This window comes from Dasypus novemcinctus, chromosome X (genome assembly GCF_030445035.2).
Source record: "Dasypus novemcinctus isolate mDasNov1 chromosome X, mDasNov1.1.hap2, whole genome shotgun sequence".
Lineage (NCBI taxonomy): Eukaryota > Metazoa > Chordata > Mammalia > Cingulata > Dasypodidae > Dasypus > Dasypus novemcinctus.
Window position 1 is genome coordinate 2681540 of NC_080704.1, and position 17024 is coordinate 2698563.

General features: G+C 43.4%; 1 protein-coding gene across 8 annotated transcripts in view; it reads left to right on the top strand.

The window, feature by feature from the left end:
- LOC101431730 (Xg glycoprotein (Xg blood group)) overlaps positions 1-17024 on the top strand; it is a 57907-nt gene that overhangs the window by 24266 nt on the left and 16617 nt on the right. For all 8 annotated transcript variants that reach the window (XM_058291320.2, XM_023583443.3, XM_023583445.3 and 5 more), the window contains exons 3-4: positions 1788-1811; positions 11340-11402. In XM_058291320.2, the coding sequence (XP_058147303.1) occupies positions 1788-1811; positions 11340-11402 (87 nt within the window). The remainder of the gene's footprint in view (positions 1-1787; positions 1812-11339; positions 11403-17024) is intronic.

The window sequence follows — 17024 nt, forward strand, 5'->3', positions numbered from 1 at the left end:
CTGGCTGCACAGTGCTGTGTCTGGGCGAATTTGGACTTGGGCGTGCCCGGGAAAGGAAAGGGCTTTGTTTGGGATGCAGGTCCAATGAGAGGAGGGTTCTCTTTTGAAAGAAAAATGAATACTCATCTGCAGAAAGGAAGAGCCACTGGTTTCTGGCTCGGGAGGAAGAAAGAGAGAGCCATTGCAGATAAAAACGCAGGTGGCTGCCATGAGGAAGAGAAAGGGGGAAGTCCACAAAAAGATGATACAAAACCACCCCTGGCCCAATTTGCCCCACTGAAAATGGGGCAGTGGCCGAGCAGATTTGAAATGATTGTTGTCACGAGGGAACGATCTAATGCTGCACTTTGGTGTTCGGATACATTTCTAGTATCAGGCTGGTAAATGCGAAAAGCTGCTTGGTGGGCGGGGAGTATCAGCCCTTTGGTGGGCTTTGGGTCTCGTCCACCCAAATTCATACTAGGTGCTCAGTGCTAGGGGATGGGTCGATAAAGAAGGGAGCCTGCCTGTGAGAGAACATCCTGCAGCTATGAAAAAGCTGTAGGTCTGTAGGCTACCGGAAAATCTAAGATATTTTATTGATTTGACTTGGCCCAATGGATAGGGCATCTGCCTACCACATGGGGGGTCCACGGCTCAAACCCTGGGCCTCCTTGACCCGTGTGCAGCTGGCCCATGCGCAGTGCTGATGCGCACAAGGAGTGCCGTGCCACGCAGGGGTGTCCCCCATGTAGGGGAGCCCCACGCACAAGGAGTGCGCCCCGTAAGGAGAGCCGCCCAGCGTGAGAGAAAGTGCAGCCTGCCCAGGAATGGTGCCGCACACACGGAGAGCTGACACAACAAGATGATGCAACAAAAAGAGACACAGATTCCCGGTGCCCCTGATAGGGATAGAAGCGGTCACAGAAGAACACACAGCGAACGGACACAGAGAGCAGACAACTGGGGGTGGGGGGGTGAAGGGGAGAGGAAAAATAAATAACTAAATTCATCTGCTAACATTTATATAAAAAAAACTTGCTGATAGATGTCCCAGTGATTTCCTGCTTGCCTCACACTGTCAGATGCCACCTCCTCGGTGACATCCTCCTCGAGCTCCTGCAGGATCCACCCGCCTACAACCCACACCTAGGCTGGCCGAGCTGGGCAGCCAGTCTCTGCGCCCTGAGCACCCCGTACCTGATATCCAAATTTAAGGCCACTGACTATATGGTGTGTCAAGTGTAAAGCCACAGATTTCCCCTGTACATACTTCCTGGCCCAGAACAGCACTTAATAAATGTTAGTTGAAAGAACAGATGTGGGCATGGAAAAGCAAACGAGAGGAGGCATCTTTCTGGAAGTGGGGTCCTCTCTCCATCATTTCTTTTCTCCTCTCGTCCCACTGCCAGGTTCCGTTGCCGCCCTCCGGCCACACTGACCTTCTTGATTTTCTAAGTGGTGCCGGGGACTCACCCACCTGCCTCGCCTGCTCTCAGCTCAGTCTTCCTTCCTTGCTTCCTCACCTCCTGCAAGTCTTGCTCAAATGCCACCTCTTAACGTGGTTCTCCCACCACCACCACCCAGCACAGCCTCGGGCATGGATTTTAAGCTCTTGCACACGATACAGCAAGAGTTTTCCTATTTTTTTTTTTTTTTCTGAATACAGAATGGAATTTGTGTTCCTGTGACTGAACATTTTGCGGCGAGTTCTTTTCATTTTCTCGTCAGGGTGTTCTCCGTTCTTTCCTTGAACTGCCGATCAGTGCTCAGTGTCGTTGAATCTGTCTCTCTCTTTGTTTTTGCAGGACCCACCAAGAAGCCAAACTCAGGTGAGTACCTAACGGCTGGGCTAAACAGAGGCGGCGCGTGAGAACTAATATTTTTGGAGGGCAGGTGAGAAGGTTTTACAGGCTCGTGGATGGTATTAAAGAGAGGCGTAAGTAAAGGTAGATTTACCAAGTGTTAAAAGGGAAGAAGAGAGGTGATGTGGGGGCGTTTTCGGGACTTGGAGTTGTCCTGAATGATATTGCAGGGACAGATGCTGGACATTGTATGTCCTGCCATAACCCACTGACTGGACTGGGGGAGAGTGTGAACTACAATGTAAACTCTAATCCATGTGGTGCAGCAGTGCTCCAAGATGCATTCACCAAATGCAATGAATGTGCCACGATGATGAAGGAGGTTGTTGATGTGGGAGGAGTGGGGGTGTGAGGTGTGGGGTATGTGAGAATCTCATATTTTTTCATATAACTTTTTGTGTGATCCATGTATCTTTTTAAAAAAAGACAAAATTTCATTTTCAAAAAAATAAACAATAAAATTTATATGTAAATTAAAAAATCAGATGCTAGTCATTAGGAGACTATAAAGCAAAGCCACACTGAGTTACCACTTCTCACCCACCCACTAGGATGGCTATAATCATAATAAATACTAATTATTATTAGAAAAACAACAGAATAACACGTGTCGGTGAGGATGTGGAGAAACTGGAGCCCTCCTGCTTCGCCGGCGGGGGTGTAAAATGGTGCAGTCCCTGTGGAGACAATTTGGCTGTTCCTCAAAAATTAACCCTAGAATTATCATATAATCTGGCAACTTCACTCCTACGATTATACTTCAAAGAAAATGGAAAGTACAGACTCAAAGAGACACTTGCACACCAAGGTTCACAGCAGCGTATTTCACAATAGCCCCAATAGAAACAGCGTAAATGTTTATCAACCGAGGATGGATAAACAATGTGGTCTACCCATAAAATGGAATATTTTCTGCTGTGAAGATGAATGGATTTCGGCTAGAAGCTGCAATGTGGATGAACCCTAAAGCCATGATGCTGAGAAAAATCAGGCAGGTGCAAAGGTCACACATTGCACGATTCCATTTGTATGAAATGCATAGAATAAGTTAACCTGCAGAGAAAGAAAACACACGAGGGGGTGCCAGGTGTGGGGGAGCGGCGGTGCAGACTGGCGCCTTGGGGGGAGGGATTCTGTTTGGGGTGACACAAATGTGCTGGACAGAGGGTGAAAGTTACACAGCCTTGTCCGCGCAATTTAAAGTCTGTGAGTTGCACACTAGTAAACAGTTAAAATGATTTTTATGTTAAGGGCATTTTAGCCCCATAGTATATATGTTATGTTACATGCTATATTATATTTTATTGAATATTATATGGTTTATATTATGAGTTACTTATTATGCATTCTATTTTTTCATATGTGAAATATTTATTTTTATTAGAAAATAACAGCACAGCTATCATTACAAAAGGGATCTAAAGGGAAAAATATATGGATTTGTTTCTTTTAGAATAATATTCCTATCTAAAGAAAGATTGTAAATAATTTTTTTTAAGATTTATTTTTTATTTCTCTTCCCTTTCCTGTCCACACCTTCCCACCCCCCAGTTGTCTGCTCTCTGTGTCCATTCGCTGTGTGTTCTTCTGTATCCGCTTGTATCCTTAACAGCAGCACTGGGAATCTGTGTCTCTTTTTGTTGCGTCATCTTGCTGTGTCAGCTCTCCGTGTGTGCAGCGCCACTCCTAGGCTGGCTGTGCTTTTTTTTATTCATGTGGGGTGGATCTCTTTGTGGGCATACCCCTTGCGTGTGGGGCTCCCCTAAGTGGGGGACACCGCTGCGTAGCACGGCACTCCTTGTGCAGCAGCACTGTGCACGGGCCAGCCCACCACATGGGCCAGGAGGCCCTGGGTTTGAACCCTGGACCTCCCATGTGGTAGGTGGACGCCCTATCAGTTGAGCCGCATCTGCTTCCCTGTAAATAATCTTCAATGAAGAATGTGCCTACTACTTAGGATGGGTAGTTATTTTATTTATTTATTTATTTTTAATGTTACATTAAAAAATATGAGGTCCCCATATATCCGCCACCCCTCCTCCTCACTTCTCCCACATCAGCAACCCCCCCACCACCATCCACCAAGTCTATATTTTATATATATATAGAGAGAGATCCCAAAGGAGTCTAAGCATTAACAGCTTAAGTGAGCTTAATCCTGTCCACTGTTTTTCTAAATATTTTAAGCCGTTTCTAAAACTGAAGTGGATGAGTAAGTGTTACCTATTCCCACGTTAAATATATGTATTATGTATATGGGTGCATATTATATATGTATAAATCATGACCATAGAGTACCTCACGTATATATAATATAATATATATCACACCCGTAGAATACCTTGTATATAATATAATGCATATACCATGTCCATAACATTCCTGAAATAAGATATACATATCATGACTGTAGACTACCTTATATATAATATAAAATAATATGAATATATCATGCCTACAGGGTATACAGAGTATATAATATGATATGAGGGAAGCGGACTTGGGTCAATGGATAGGGCGTCCATCTACCATGTGGGAGGTCCATGGTTCAAACCCCGGGCCTCCTTGACCCGTGTGGAGCTGGCCCATGTGCAGTGCTGATGCGCACAAAGAGTGCCGTGCCATGCAGGGGTGTTCCCCGCATAGGGGAGCCCCACGTGCAAGGAGTGCGCCCCGTAAGGAGAGCCGCCCAGCATGAAAGAAAGTGCAGCCTGCCCAGGAGTGGCGCCACACACACAGAGAGCTGATGCAGCAAGATGACGCAACAAATAGAAACACAGATTCTTGTGCCGCTGATAAGGATAGAAGCCGTCGCAGAAGAACGCACAGCAAATGGACACAGAAAGCAGACAACTGGCGGTGGGGTGGGAATAATTAAATAAATACATAAATCTTTAAAAAAATATATGATACGATATAATAAAAATATTACCCATAGAATACCATATATAATGCAATACAATACAATACAATACAATATAATATAATATATATCATGCTCGCAGCATTCCTAATATAATGTGTATAAATATCATGAGTATAGACTATCTTACATATAATATAGTAAATATAACTATATAATATATAATATAATAAATATAATATAAATCATATTAAACATAATACAATACAATATAATATAATATAATATAATACAGGTATGCCCACAGAATACTTTAAATATAGTATGATATGGTATAATATGATGTAATATAAATATATATCATGCGCATAGAATATATCATATTTATAATATAACATATATCACACCCATAGAATATCTTATATTTAAAATACTATATCATATATATCATACCCATAGAATTCCTAATAAAAAATATATATACATATCATGACTCTAGAATGCCTTATATATAATATAATATGATATGATATAAATACATATCTTGCCCGTGGAGAATGTAATATTATAATATAATAAAAAAGAATATAAAAGAATATAATATAATATAATAAATATAAATCATGCCCATCGACTACCTTATATATACTATGATATGTATCATGCCCATAGAATTCCTAATATACATATCATGACTTAGATGCCTTACATATAATATGATATAAATATGTATCATGCCCACAGAGAACATATTATAATATAATGTAACGTAACATAATATAGTATAACAGAATAGATGTAATATAAATCACGCCCATAGAGTACCTTCTCCAGTGCCTGCTGTTAGCAAGGGAGCACATCAGTTCTTCCGAGCAGAGATGCCCCGTTGTCCTGCTGCTAAGACGTCCAGTTTCCAGGTTCTAACCTGTGTGAAGAAAACTGTCTGGCATGTCCGACGGCAGCCACGCAGCTCTCGGCCCCTTCCAGGTGCAGTGGGGAGCGGTGGACTCATCGCTTCGATGCTGAGAGCGGGCTGGCCTCTCCCACCTTCTGAAGGAGAGGCGGCTGCTTCTTACCTTGGGCACCGAGCAGAAGACAGCAGCTCCGCTTGCCCGGAGCCTCCCAAGTCCGAAGGGCTTTCCCAGGCTGTGCTCCCTGAGCCCTCTTGGCGAGAATGCCCGCCCCCCTCCCCCCAGCACACACAAGCTCTGCAGCCCCAGCGGCCCTTGCTTCCACGGTCCTGACGGGGAGCTCAGTACCTCCCGAGACCCATCTTTCCAAAACAGATGCCCTAAGTGCCCGAGGGTCGTTACCGTGGTGGAGAATCCGCCCCTCTCTTGGCTTCCTCATCTATTCTGACTTTAGCAGGAGCAGGAAACACACGCACTTGCTCTTTCCTGGTGGGAAATTAGAAGAGATTTAAGTAGCGGAACTGCAGAACCTGCTTTGCACGGAGTGAACCTGGCGCCCACAGGTCCCCAGTGACCTGGGTTCCAGATACCCACTGCCCTGAAGAAGTTTCTCCGGCTCCCCACTGGGTAGTACCTCAAGCCGGCATTTTTTGTGTCTTCTAAGCAGCAAGTAGAGACGAGACGTTTCTGTGGGACTCACCCCATCGTACCCCAGAGGGGCACTGCTCCCCATTCTTTCAGAGACCAGAAAACACGAATTACCCCAGAGTAGTAGCTGGGAAAGAGGAGATGCATGGGCACGTGTGTGTATATGTGTGCATGTTGTATGTGTGTGCATGTATACATTGTAGGTTTATGTGTGTGCATGTGTAGCTATGTGTTTGTATAGATGTGGATGTACTGTGTATGTACAGATGTGTGTGCATGTACAGTTGTATATGTGTGTGTATACTTGTGTGTTTTACTGCGTGCACGTATAGATGTGTGTACACTTGTGCGTATGTATATTTGTGTGTATTTATGTTTGTGCATGAGTAGTGTTATATGTGTGTTTACAGAGGTGTGCATGTGTATAGGTATATTTATGTGTGTTTGTATGTCTGCATACATGGTGTTATATATGTGTATGTATAGATGTGAGCATGTGTGTTTGTATAGACATGGAGTATTGTGTATGTATAGACGCATGTGCAGGTACAGGCATGTATGTATGTGCATGTGTACGTATATTTGAGTGTTTGCAGTGTGCACACTATAGTTGTGTATGTACATGCGGTTGTGCATTTGTGTGTACTTATGTATGTGTGTGTACATGTATAGTGTTGTATGTGTGTATATCCAGATGTGTGTATTTGTAGTTGTGTGTATGTGTATGTATATTTCTGTGTGTTGTGTTTGTGTGTGTTCATGCACAGTGTTGTGTGTATGTACAGATGTGATGTGTGCATGTATATTTGTGTGTTTATGTGTGTGCATGTACTGTGTTGTATGTGCATGTGTACAATGTGTGCCTGTGTAGTTGTGTATGTGTTTGTGTATATTTGTGAGTTTATTTTGTGCATGTGTAGTGTTGTATACGTGTATGTATAGATGTCTGCATGTGTAATTGTGCATGCGTGGAATGCATATTGTGTGTTTATGTGTGTGCATGTATAGTTATGTATGAATGAGTAGTTGTGCCTGTGTGTATATTTGTGTGTGGTGTTTATGTGTGTGCATGCATAGCGTTGTATGTGTATGTGTACAATATGTGCATGAGCAGTTGTGCATGTGTGTATATTTCTGTGCGGTGTTTATGTGTGTGTGCATGTCTGTGTGTATGTACAGATGTTTGCATGTGTGCATGTATATTTGTGTGTTTGTGTGTGCATGCTGTGTTGTGTGTGCATGTGTACCATGTGTGCACGTATAGCTGTGCATGTGTTTGCGTATATCTGTGTGTTTATTTTGTGCATGTATAGTGTGTGTACGTATGTATGTCTGCATGTGTAATTGCGCACGTGTGGCAAGTAATTGTGTGTTTCTGCGTGTGCATGTATAGTTGTGTATGCATGAGCAGTTGTGCATGTGTATATTTGTGTGTGGTTTTATGTGTGTGCATGCAGAGTGTCGTATGTGCATTAGCTGTGTGTGTATATTTGTGTGTGTGGTGTTTATGTGTGTGCATGCGTAGTGATATATGTGTGTATGTACAAGGTGTGCATGCGTGCATGTGTGTTTCTGTGCAGGTGTCAAGGTGGTGCCTGTGTGTACCTGTGCGTCCCCATGGGGAGATTCTGCAGCCCTGTTGGCTCTGAGGTCCGACGAGCCAAGAGCCCCCGCAGCAGCCAGCACAGGTCCTCCCCGCTCCGGGAACAAGCCTCCTCTGAGAAGCGGGTGACCCCAGAGTCGGGGCGGGGTGGAGCTCGGGAAGCCAGAAGGGAAAGGACCCGCTCAGAAAAAGAGCAGCGCGGAGACCACCAGAGGCGGCGTGCAGGGGCTGCCACGGGCCAGGAAGGGGCGTTAGGAGCAGCAGAGGAATCCAGGGCAGCAGAGGTGACAAACCATTGGAAACGTAGGAATTTCCGAGTTCTTACTGACAATGAATTGAAGCGAAGAAAGAAACGAATAAATTGAAGGGAAGGTCCTTGCTTCCAGGTCTGAAGGAACATGGCAAGTGTGAGGTGAGCGCTGGAGGTGGGATTTGTCATTCTGCAGCAGGCATGGAATAGATGGAGTGGATGAAATTCAACACTGGAGGCTCAATCTGAGGCATTTGATGAGCAACAGCGTCCCTCTACGTGCCACCCCTTGAGCTGCTGATTCAATGCAAGGGAGAAGATAAAAGCAGGGGCGCCACGGTGGAAAAATCAGCTAGCATTTTGATCAGGTGATTAAAATGAACACCGATGACGAGCAGGGGGTCATAGTGTACCCCCGATGGGATATCCTGATAAGAACCCACTGCCCGCACACAATTCTCAGGCTGAGAACCCACAGCTCCCATTGAATCACTAGGAAAGGAACATATTCATTATTTTCAAGTTAAGTAAAAAGAAATATCACCCACACTGGCCGCATACTGAATAACGATCACAGGTGTCAAAACGGAAAGGAATGACAATTACAAGGCGTCAAAAAGGAAAGGAATGACAATTGGGAGGTGAAAACTGTCCCTCTTATTATTTTCAAAAGTCTATTATGGCTAAATGATCATCTCAGGGTGACAGTGGGGCAAAGATATTTGCAGTAAAGGCCTCTGCAACCTTTGTGTGCTGAGTAAGAAGGAATCCAAACCCAGAAGGGGGTTTAGATGCAAAGTGCAGTGGAAACTGAAAAAAAAAAAGAGAGGTTAAATAAATTGGTAAAACCAAATGGGTATTGATTTCTAAAAAATTATCTAATTCAAATAAACAAGATAGAATTAAATTCCTAAATGAAATGCTAGGTAACAGCAATAGGTACAATTGAATATTGCTGAAATTTGACCATTTTAAATTCAACCACACTTGTTCAACATAGAAATTGAGTGTATAATTCTCAATTTAGTGAACGAGAAGAAAAAGAAGTAAGTTAATAAATTCCCATGGTAAAAGCCAACCCATTTTATGTACCTGCTTGAGCAAACTACATCAACTGACAAGCCTGATATAATGAACCAATAAAGAGAGAATATGGATTATTTTTATGCACATGTAATATGTTTATAAAGACAGGCCATACACTAGTCTGCAAATAACTTGTGTTTAATAATTACATAAATAAAGAAAGCAAAAAAATGTAAGTCAGAGATATATAGAGTTGCACAGAATTGGATTAGCCCCAGCCTCTGACATGTTGTGTTTTGTGTCCCTCTACTCAGGCACAGCTTTCTTTTGTTTTTTTTTTTTTTTGTTGTTTTTTTAAAAAAAATATTTATTTATTATTATTATTTTTAATTACATTAAAAAAAATATATGAGGTCCCATTCAACCCCACCGCCCCCGCCCCCCACTCCCCCCACAGCAACACTCTCTCCCATCATCGTGATACATCCATTGCACCTGGTAAGTTCATCTCTGAGCATCACTGCACCCCATAGTCAATGGTCCACATCATAGCCCAGACTCTCTCACGTTCCATCCAGTGGGCCCTGGGGGGATCTACAGTGTCCCGTAATTGTCCGTGAAGCACTATCCAGGACAACTCCACGTCCCAAAAACGCCTCCACATCTCATCTCTTTTGTTTTGATTAATTTAAGGATGATTTGAAACTCAGGAACCAGCACTTACAAAGACATGCATCCACTTTTGAGTTCTTGAGCTCTCCAAAATTGCTGGTAGATTATAACCCCACCAAATGACCTGAAAGCAATCTGGCAATGCCCAGCATAAGTTGAATGTGGGCACTCGTTGCTTTCAGGACACACTCAACAAAACCTCACCACTCAGACACAAGGAGAAAGGCAAGGAAAAGCGGTTTGCAGCATTATGTGTAAAGGAAAAAAACAATGGCAAATGTTCATCGATTAGGTAATGGAGCTGTTAATATAAATAAACTAGATGTACACATACCAGGAAGAATAAATCTCAAAAATATAACATTGCGTGACATAAAAGAAACAAGCTGCATAAGGACAATTATAAACACTAATTTAAAAAAATAGACCAAACCATGTATTGTGTGTGGACACAGATACTTAGGTTGCAAAGGTTTTAAAGTTATACAGAAGAGGCAACAACCAACTTTAGAAAAGTGTTTCTAATCTTTTCCTCTGGGAAATGAAGGCTCAAGAGCTGTCAGCTCATACTGATTTGAAAAGGAAAAATAATTGTAAATAGAGGAGAGGTGGACTCGCCCCAGTGGTTAGGGTATCCGTCTACCACATGGGAGGTCCGCGGTTCAAACCCCAGGCCTCCTTGACCCGTGTGGAGCTGGCCCATGCGCAGTGCTGATGCGCGCAAGGAGTGCCCTGCCACGCAGGGGTGTCCCCCGCGTAAGAGCCCCACGTGCAAGGAGTGCACCCCGTAAGGAGAGCCGCCCAGTGCGAAAGAAAGTGCAGCCTGCCCAGGAATGATGCCGCACACATGGAGAGCTGATGCAACAAAAAGAAACACAGATTCCTGTGTTGCTGACAACAGAAGCGGACAAAGAAGAAGACACAGTAAATGGACACAGAACAGACAACCGGGGCGGGGCGAAGGGGAGAGAAATAAATAAATCTTTTAAAAAAATTGTAAATAGAACGTAATAAAATGTCTTATTGGGGTGTTTTCTCTACATTTTAAAAAAATCATTGCCAACTGAACCTTGGTAAATTCAGCTGGTAATGTTCCACAGGATAAGAAGTTGATGAGTTAATTGGTGAAAGTGCTTTGAAAATGATAGCAGAATGGTCTGTCTAACCATCAGAACAGGCCTTTGGGCTGTTAGGAAAGATAATCATGTGATAGTTCTTCAAAGCTTTCTTTTTTAGATCACCCGCCTTCCTCTAACTGCAAGCAGCAACAACCATCTTTTTGTCATGAAAAGCACCTTCTAGGAAGAAAAACGAAATTAAAAAAAAATTTAAATTTGGAGGACTTTCCTCCTAGTGGCCAAGAGATTTTTAACCAGATCATGGTCGTGGATAGACATCTTGAGCAGCAAATGTGAACTAAATGTAAACTCTAGAGTCACTTGAATGTTCTTTATTTCCAGGCTGCTCCCAGTGAAGGACTTTTTTTTTTCTTGCTAAAATCACAATGTTATTTTCTCTACAGACATTTACCCGAAGCCGAAGCCACCCTACCACCCACAGCCTGGAAGTCCTGACAACAGTGGAAGTAAGAATTATGAGCCATGAGGCTCATTTCAAAACCGGTGTGATAAAACTCGCCTTTCATTTGCTAGCGACTTTACCTTGGTTGGCTGAGAAATAAGGAGCGGCTGCCTCGCAGGGAGCCGGGTTCCAATCCTGGGGGTTAAATGGACTCCAAGTAACTTATTTTCACTTTGTGCTGATGCCTAACAATTACATTGCCTTCAGAGGACGCTTTGTGCCGTTGTGGAAGAAAACAGTTTAGAATAAAAGACTAGCCTTTTCCCTCACTCGTTTTCAGATTTCCACGCGATGTTCGTTTTCCCCTCGGCCATCTGTATTTGATGTCGCTCAACCCTAGATTGTTCCATTTGTTCTAAGAGTTGTCACGTTTTCCTGACGCTCACCGTTGGAGAGTTAAAACTCCATACACGCTGGGGCGCGGATGTAGCCCGGTGGTTGAGCGCCTGCCTGGCACGCACGAGGTCCTGGGTTTCTTTTAAAAAAAAATCCAACACGTACAAAAATGGCACTTCGGCGGTTGAAGCCTCTCAAATCCTCAGCTCTTTGGTGGAAAGCCAAAGAAGTCGGCCGCTTCTCCATCATGCAGGGAGCGCAGTCTGGCATTTAAATATCTCCCGGCCAGCAGCTTGTATGGAATAACCAAACACACAGAGGAATCCTTCTCCCCAAGGAGAGCGCTGAGTTGACCACTATGCTCCCAAAATGGCACATCCACATCCTAGTGTCCCCCTGTCTTGTGAATGGGACTTGATTTGGAAATAGGGGCTTTGAAGAAGTGGTTAGTGAAGCTGAAGTCAAACTAGAGTAGGATGAGTTCTAGTCCAATAGGGCCGGGGTCTTGAAGGGAAGAGAGAAATTTGGAGACAGACGGGAGAAGGCTTTGTGAAAACAAAAGCAGACCTGGGAGGCGAGGAGACGCAAGCAAAGAAACCGCGTGGGCGAGAAAGACCTGTCCCCCCCCAGTCTGTGGGGCTTTGACAGGGCAATCCCAGGAAACCGAGGCAAGGAGCAAGTCAAAGCAGTGGCAAAGACTCAAGGAGGCTATCACCTAGTTGAAAAGCAACGGCTAAGCCTTACTGTGTAAATCCAGGGACAGTTCAGCCACTATGTAGTCCATCTCTTTTTTTTCCCTCCTTTAGCAACGTCCCACTCCATCAACTCTTCTTCATGATACTTTATTTCCTGCAGAGGTCCCCTGGGGCTCTGCAGTTCTACGAGGCATTCATAGGGATTCTTAGGAAAAGGAGTTTTGCTCAAAGGTATTTGGGAAATGAAATGCTGGGTGAAAAAAAACTGAAATGGGCTTCTGTCGTGCAGAACTCCTCAGAGTCTTTTTTTAAAAGGCAAACTGTCCTTTAAAATGAATCACGCAAGGGATCCCAGGAGCCGGCACTTTCCAGACCAGCATGAGTTGTGCAGACAGACTTTGTACTTCTGAGTCATGCTTAACCCAAAGAGGATGGTTGCTCCCTCCATTTTGTTTTCATGCTTTCTTTTCTTATGTAAAATTTGATTGAAGTATACCATTCATACATGAACATACATAAACAAGAGGTGTATTCTAAAATTTGTGAATTTACAAAACAAGCACGTACTTCACCATACAACAGGGCTTCCGTCGATCTCCCCACCAGCACCTGGCATTGTTGTGAAACATTTGCTAAAACGATGAAAGACCATCGTCAAAATATTACTACCCGTAGCCCACATCTTACATTTGGTGTATTCTTCCCACAACCCACCCAATTAGTCACACCCTATATTGTATTATATATTTGTGATCAATCAGGAGAAGATGTCATACTTGTTCTGTTAACCACAGTCCATCTTCCACCACTCGATTTTCTGTGTTACACAGCCCCATGCCTTGTACAGTCCTTTCAAAGCGAGCACTCAGTGGCTCTCATTTTCATCACAGAGTTGTTCTGTCATCACCTCAGTCAATTTAAAACATTTTCATTATTCCCAAAGGGAATTTCCCATACCCTTTTCTCCCCATTGTTGTCCCTTAATCTTGAAAAAAAATCTTGCCATTGCTGCAAAGTATTACAATATTATTGTTTTAACTATTGTCCATAAGCTGCATTGGTTGTGATTTCCCTGTGTATCACCGTACACATAACACTTTGTAAAAGAACTTCCTTATATTTATAATCTTCATCCACCACTGAAATCACCATGTAACACATTCCCAAGGTTATTCTCTAGCTTCCTTTCAATGGACGTTTAGGTCTACAGACTACCCCTCTCAGCCACAATCTTGTTTATAAAGCAACAGTGTTAGCTGTATGCATTGTAATGTTACCACCAACTCTATAATTGCTGCATAGTTACAATGTACCTTATGAAATATTCTATATATGTTGAAAGCTCCCATGCTCGACCCACATTCTACCTCCTAGATAACTGTGCTGAGTGTACCTCTGTGAGTTTACTCTCCATTTTAGTTCGTATTACTGAGACCACCCAAGGTTCGTGCTTTGGTGTCTGCCTTGTTTCACTCAACATAGTCCTTCATCTGCTTTGTCCTCTGCATTGCGACTTTGTTTCTTCTTCCAGCTCAATGGTATTCCACTGCATGTTTCCATGCTATTTCATTTGTTTTTTTTAAATTTTTAAATTTTTTTTAACCTTAAACCTACTTTCATTCATAGCTTTTGGAAACACAGAAACAAAAACTAAATGAGTATATGGAATGTGTGAAAGGTAGACATAATACATTTTATCTAATTGGGATAAATATAATGCTGCATCTAATGATTTTATTATTGCCACTTTTTCAAAATCGTGGAAGATTTATGAAAAGTATACATTTGTTGCAGGTTAAAGAAGTTACCTACAGGTTACAAAATATTGTAAAATCCAAAGTATCTATAAACTACCATGGAATGAAGGTCGATGTTTATACCATGTCCATCGTTGTAGAATTCTAGCTTCATGAGTATTCACTATCAATATTGGACAGAATTCCCTATAGTATTGTAAAATAGGAAGCTAACTCCCTGAATGGAAACTTTTTTTCTTTCTTTCTAGGATTGTCTTATTTTCTTTATTTTTTGTTCATTTATTTTACACTTTTTATTAACGTTAATAGATCACAAAGAATGTTACATTAAAAAACATAAGAGATTCCCATATACCTCCCTCCCCTACCCCCATCATTTTTGTAAACTGGTATTTTTTTGAAGATACATACATCATACAAAAAAGTTACATTAGAAAATAGAAGAGGCCCCCACATACCCCATCCCCACTCCCCCACTCCTCCCACATCAACAACCCCTTTCATCAGTGTGGCTATTTTAAACCCAGCTCAGGACGTCTTTAAAGCCAGAGCACCGCGTTATTTCTTTATATTTAACGTGTGACTCCGGAGTCTGACATAGAGACTAAGCCAATGCCTCGCATGAAGGAAGGCAGAAAATAAACTGAATTCTGCACACTGCTGAGGAGGAGCAGAGCTGCTCCTTCAGCCTCACGCTCGCCTGGGGTCTTGGGAAGGAAGGGGGGGCTCCTGAAAGCGGTGGCGAGGGGGTCGACGGCCCTGGGATGTGCTGGAACATTCCGCTGCCCCCAGCGCTGGCAGTGGTCAAGCCCTTTGAGGAAGGGCTGGCAGGTGGAATGCTTTAGGCGAGTGCGGATTCTCTTCCCCCGAGTCTCCTTCTGCGACTCGCTAGAGGGCCGGTGAATTGACAAAACGCAGTGCACCAGGGAAGCCTCTATCAAGGGCCATGAGATCCCCCTGCCCCTAGACCCCTGCCCCTAGAAATAGCTCCTGCACCAGCTTGGTGGGCGCTCCTTTCTCCTGTTTCCCCTCTGACTTGCATTTCTCGGCCCTGGCCTGGCTGGCAGCACGTGGTTGAAGCTCTTGGCAATTCCCTGGAAACTCCTGGCTTTGCGCTCAAGCCAGCACTTGCTTCTGCAAAACATTTCGGGGCTCATTGTGCCTCTCCCTGATGCGGCAGCTGGGAGACAAAACCCTCCTTTAAAAAAAAATTTATTTATTTTCAATTGTATTTTTTTAAAAAATTATTTATTTATTTTTGTCTATTTTTTTAATGTTACATTCAAAAAATATGAGATCCCCATATACCCCCCGCCCCCCTCACCCCACTCCTCCCCCCATAACCACAACCTCCTCCATCATCATGAGACATTCATTGCACTTGGTGAATACATCTCCGAGCACCGCTGCACCTCATGGTCAATGGTCCACGTTATAGTTTACACTCTCCCCAGTCCACCCAGTGGGCCATGGCAGGACAGTAATTGTATTTTTTTTAAAGATACATAGATCACATTAAATGTTACATTAAAAAACGTAAGAGGTTCCCACATACCCCACTCCTGACTCCCCCACCCCCATCATTTTTATTGTATTTTTTTGAAGATACATAGATCACAAAAATGTTACATTAAAAAATATGAGGTTCCCATATATCCCCCACCCCCTCACCCCACTCCTCCCACATCAACATCTTCTTCCATCACTGTGGCACATCCATTACATTTGGTGAATACATTTTGGAGCACTGCTGTACCACATGGATTATAGATACATTGTAGTTTACTTAAAAAATATAAAAGGTCCCCATATACCCTCCACCTCCCTCACCTCACTCCTCCCACATCAACAACCTCTTTCATCATCATCGTGGCACATTCATTGCATTTGGTGAATACATTTCGGAGCACTGCTGCTCCACATGGATTAGAGTTTACATTGTAATTTATCCTCTCCCCCTGTCCATTCAGTGGGTTATGGCAGGATATAGAATGTCCAGCATCTGTCCCTGCAATATCATTCAGGACACCTCCAAGTCCTGAAAATACCCCACATCACATCTCTTCTTCCCTCTCCCTGCCCTCAGCAGCTCCCATGGCCACTGTCTCCACATCAGTGCTACAGTTTCTTCCATTACTAGTCACAATGGTTCTGTAGTAGAATACCAGTAAGTCCAAGCGCTTTTTAAAAAAAATATTTATTTATGATTATTTTTTAAATTACATTAAAAAAAATGAGGTCCCATTCAACCCCACCGCCCCCGCCCCCCACTCCCCCCACAGCAACACTCTCTCCCATCATCATGACACATCCATTGCACCTGGTAAGTTCATCTCTGAGCATCACTGCACCCCATAGTCAATGATCCCAGGTCCAATTCCCGGCCCCTGGTAACTCAAAACAAAAACAAAAAGCTGCCTGATGCTGCAGCCAACTCCAAGCGCTTTTGAAAGCAGCAGGAGAGGCTCAAATTCCGTTCCACGAAAGTCTCCTTTCACCTCAGAGGACGTGAGCGCGCATTTCTACCAATTTGCCCCTTGGATTTCCTCCTGTTTATTTGAATGATCTCCGTGAAGCTGGGAGTAAAATTCAGAACCACGGAAGAGCTGGTGAGGCTGATGTGGGAAACCCTTGTGATTCTTGTAAAACTCTGCCTTTTGAGGTCTAGCATTTGGTGACGCCCCTTTGACAATGCATCTCAGAGAAGCTATTGTACAGAAACGTGCTCAGCGCTGACTCCAGTTTCCTCATGAAGAAGCCCTGATGGACTTGGAGAATGTACTTCTGGCATTTGCCCCCAAATTAAAGTCATTTTCTCCCTAATCCAATGCTCAGGAG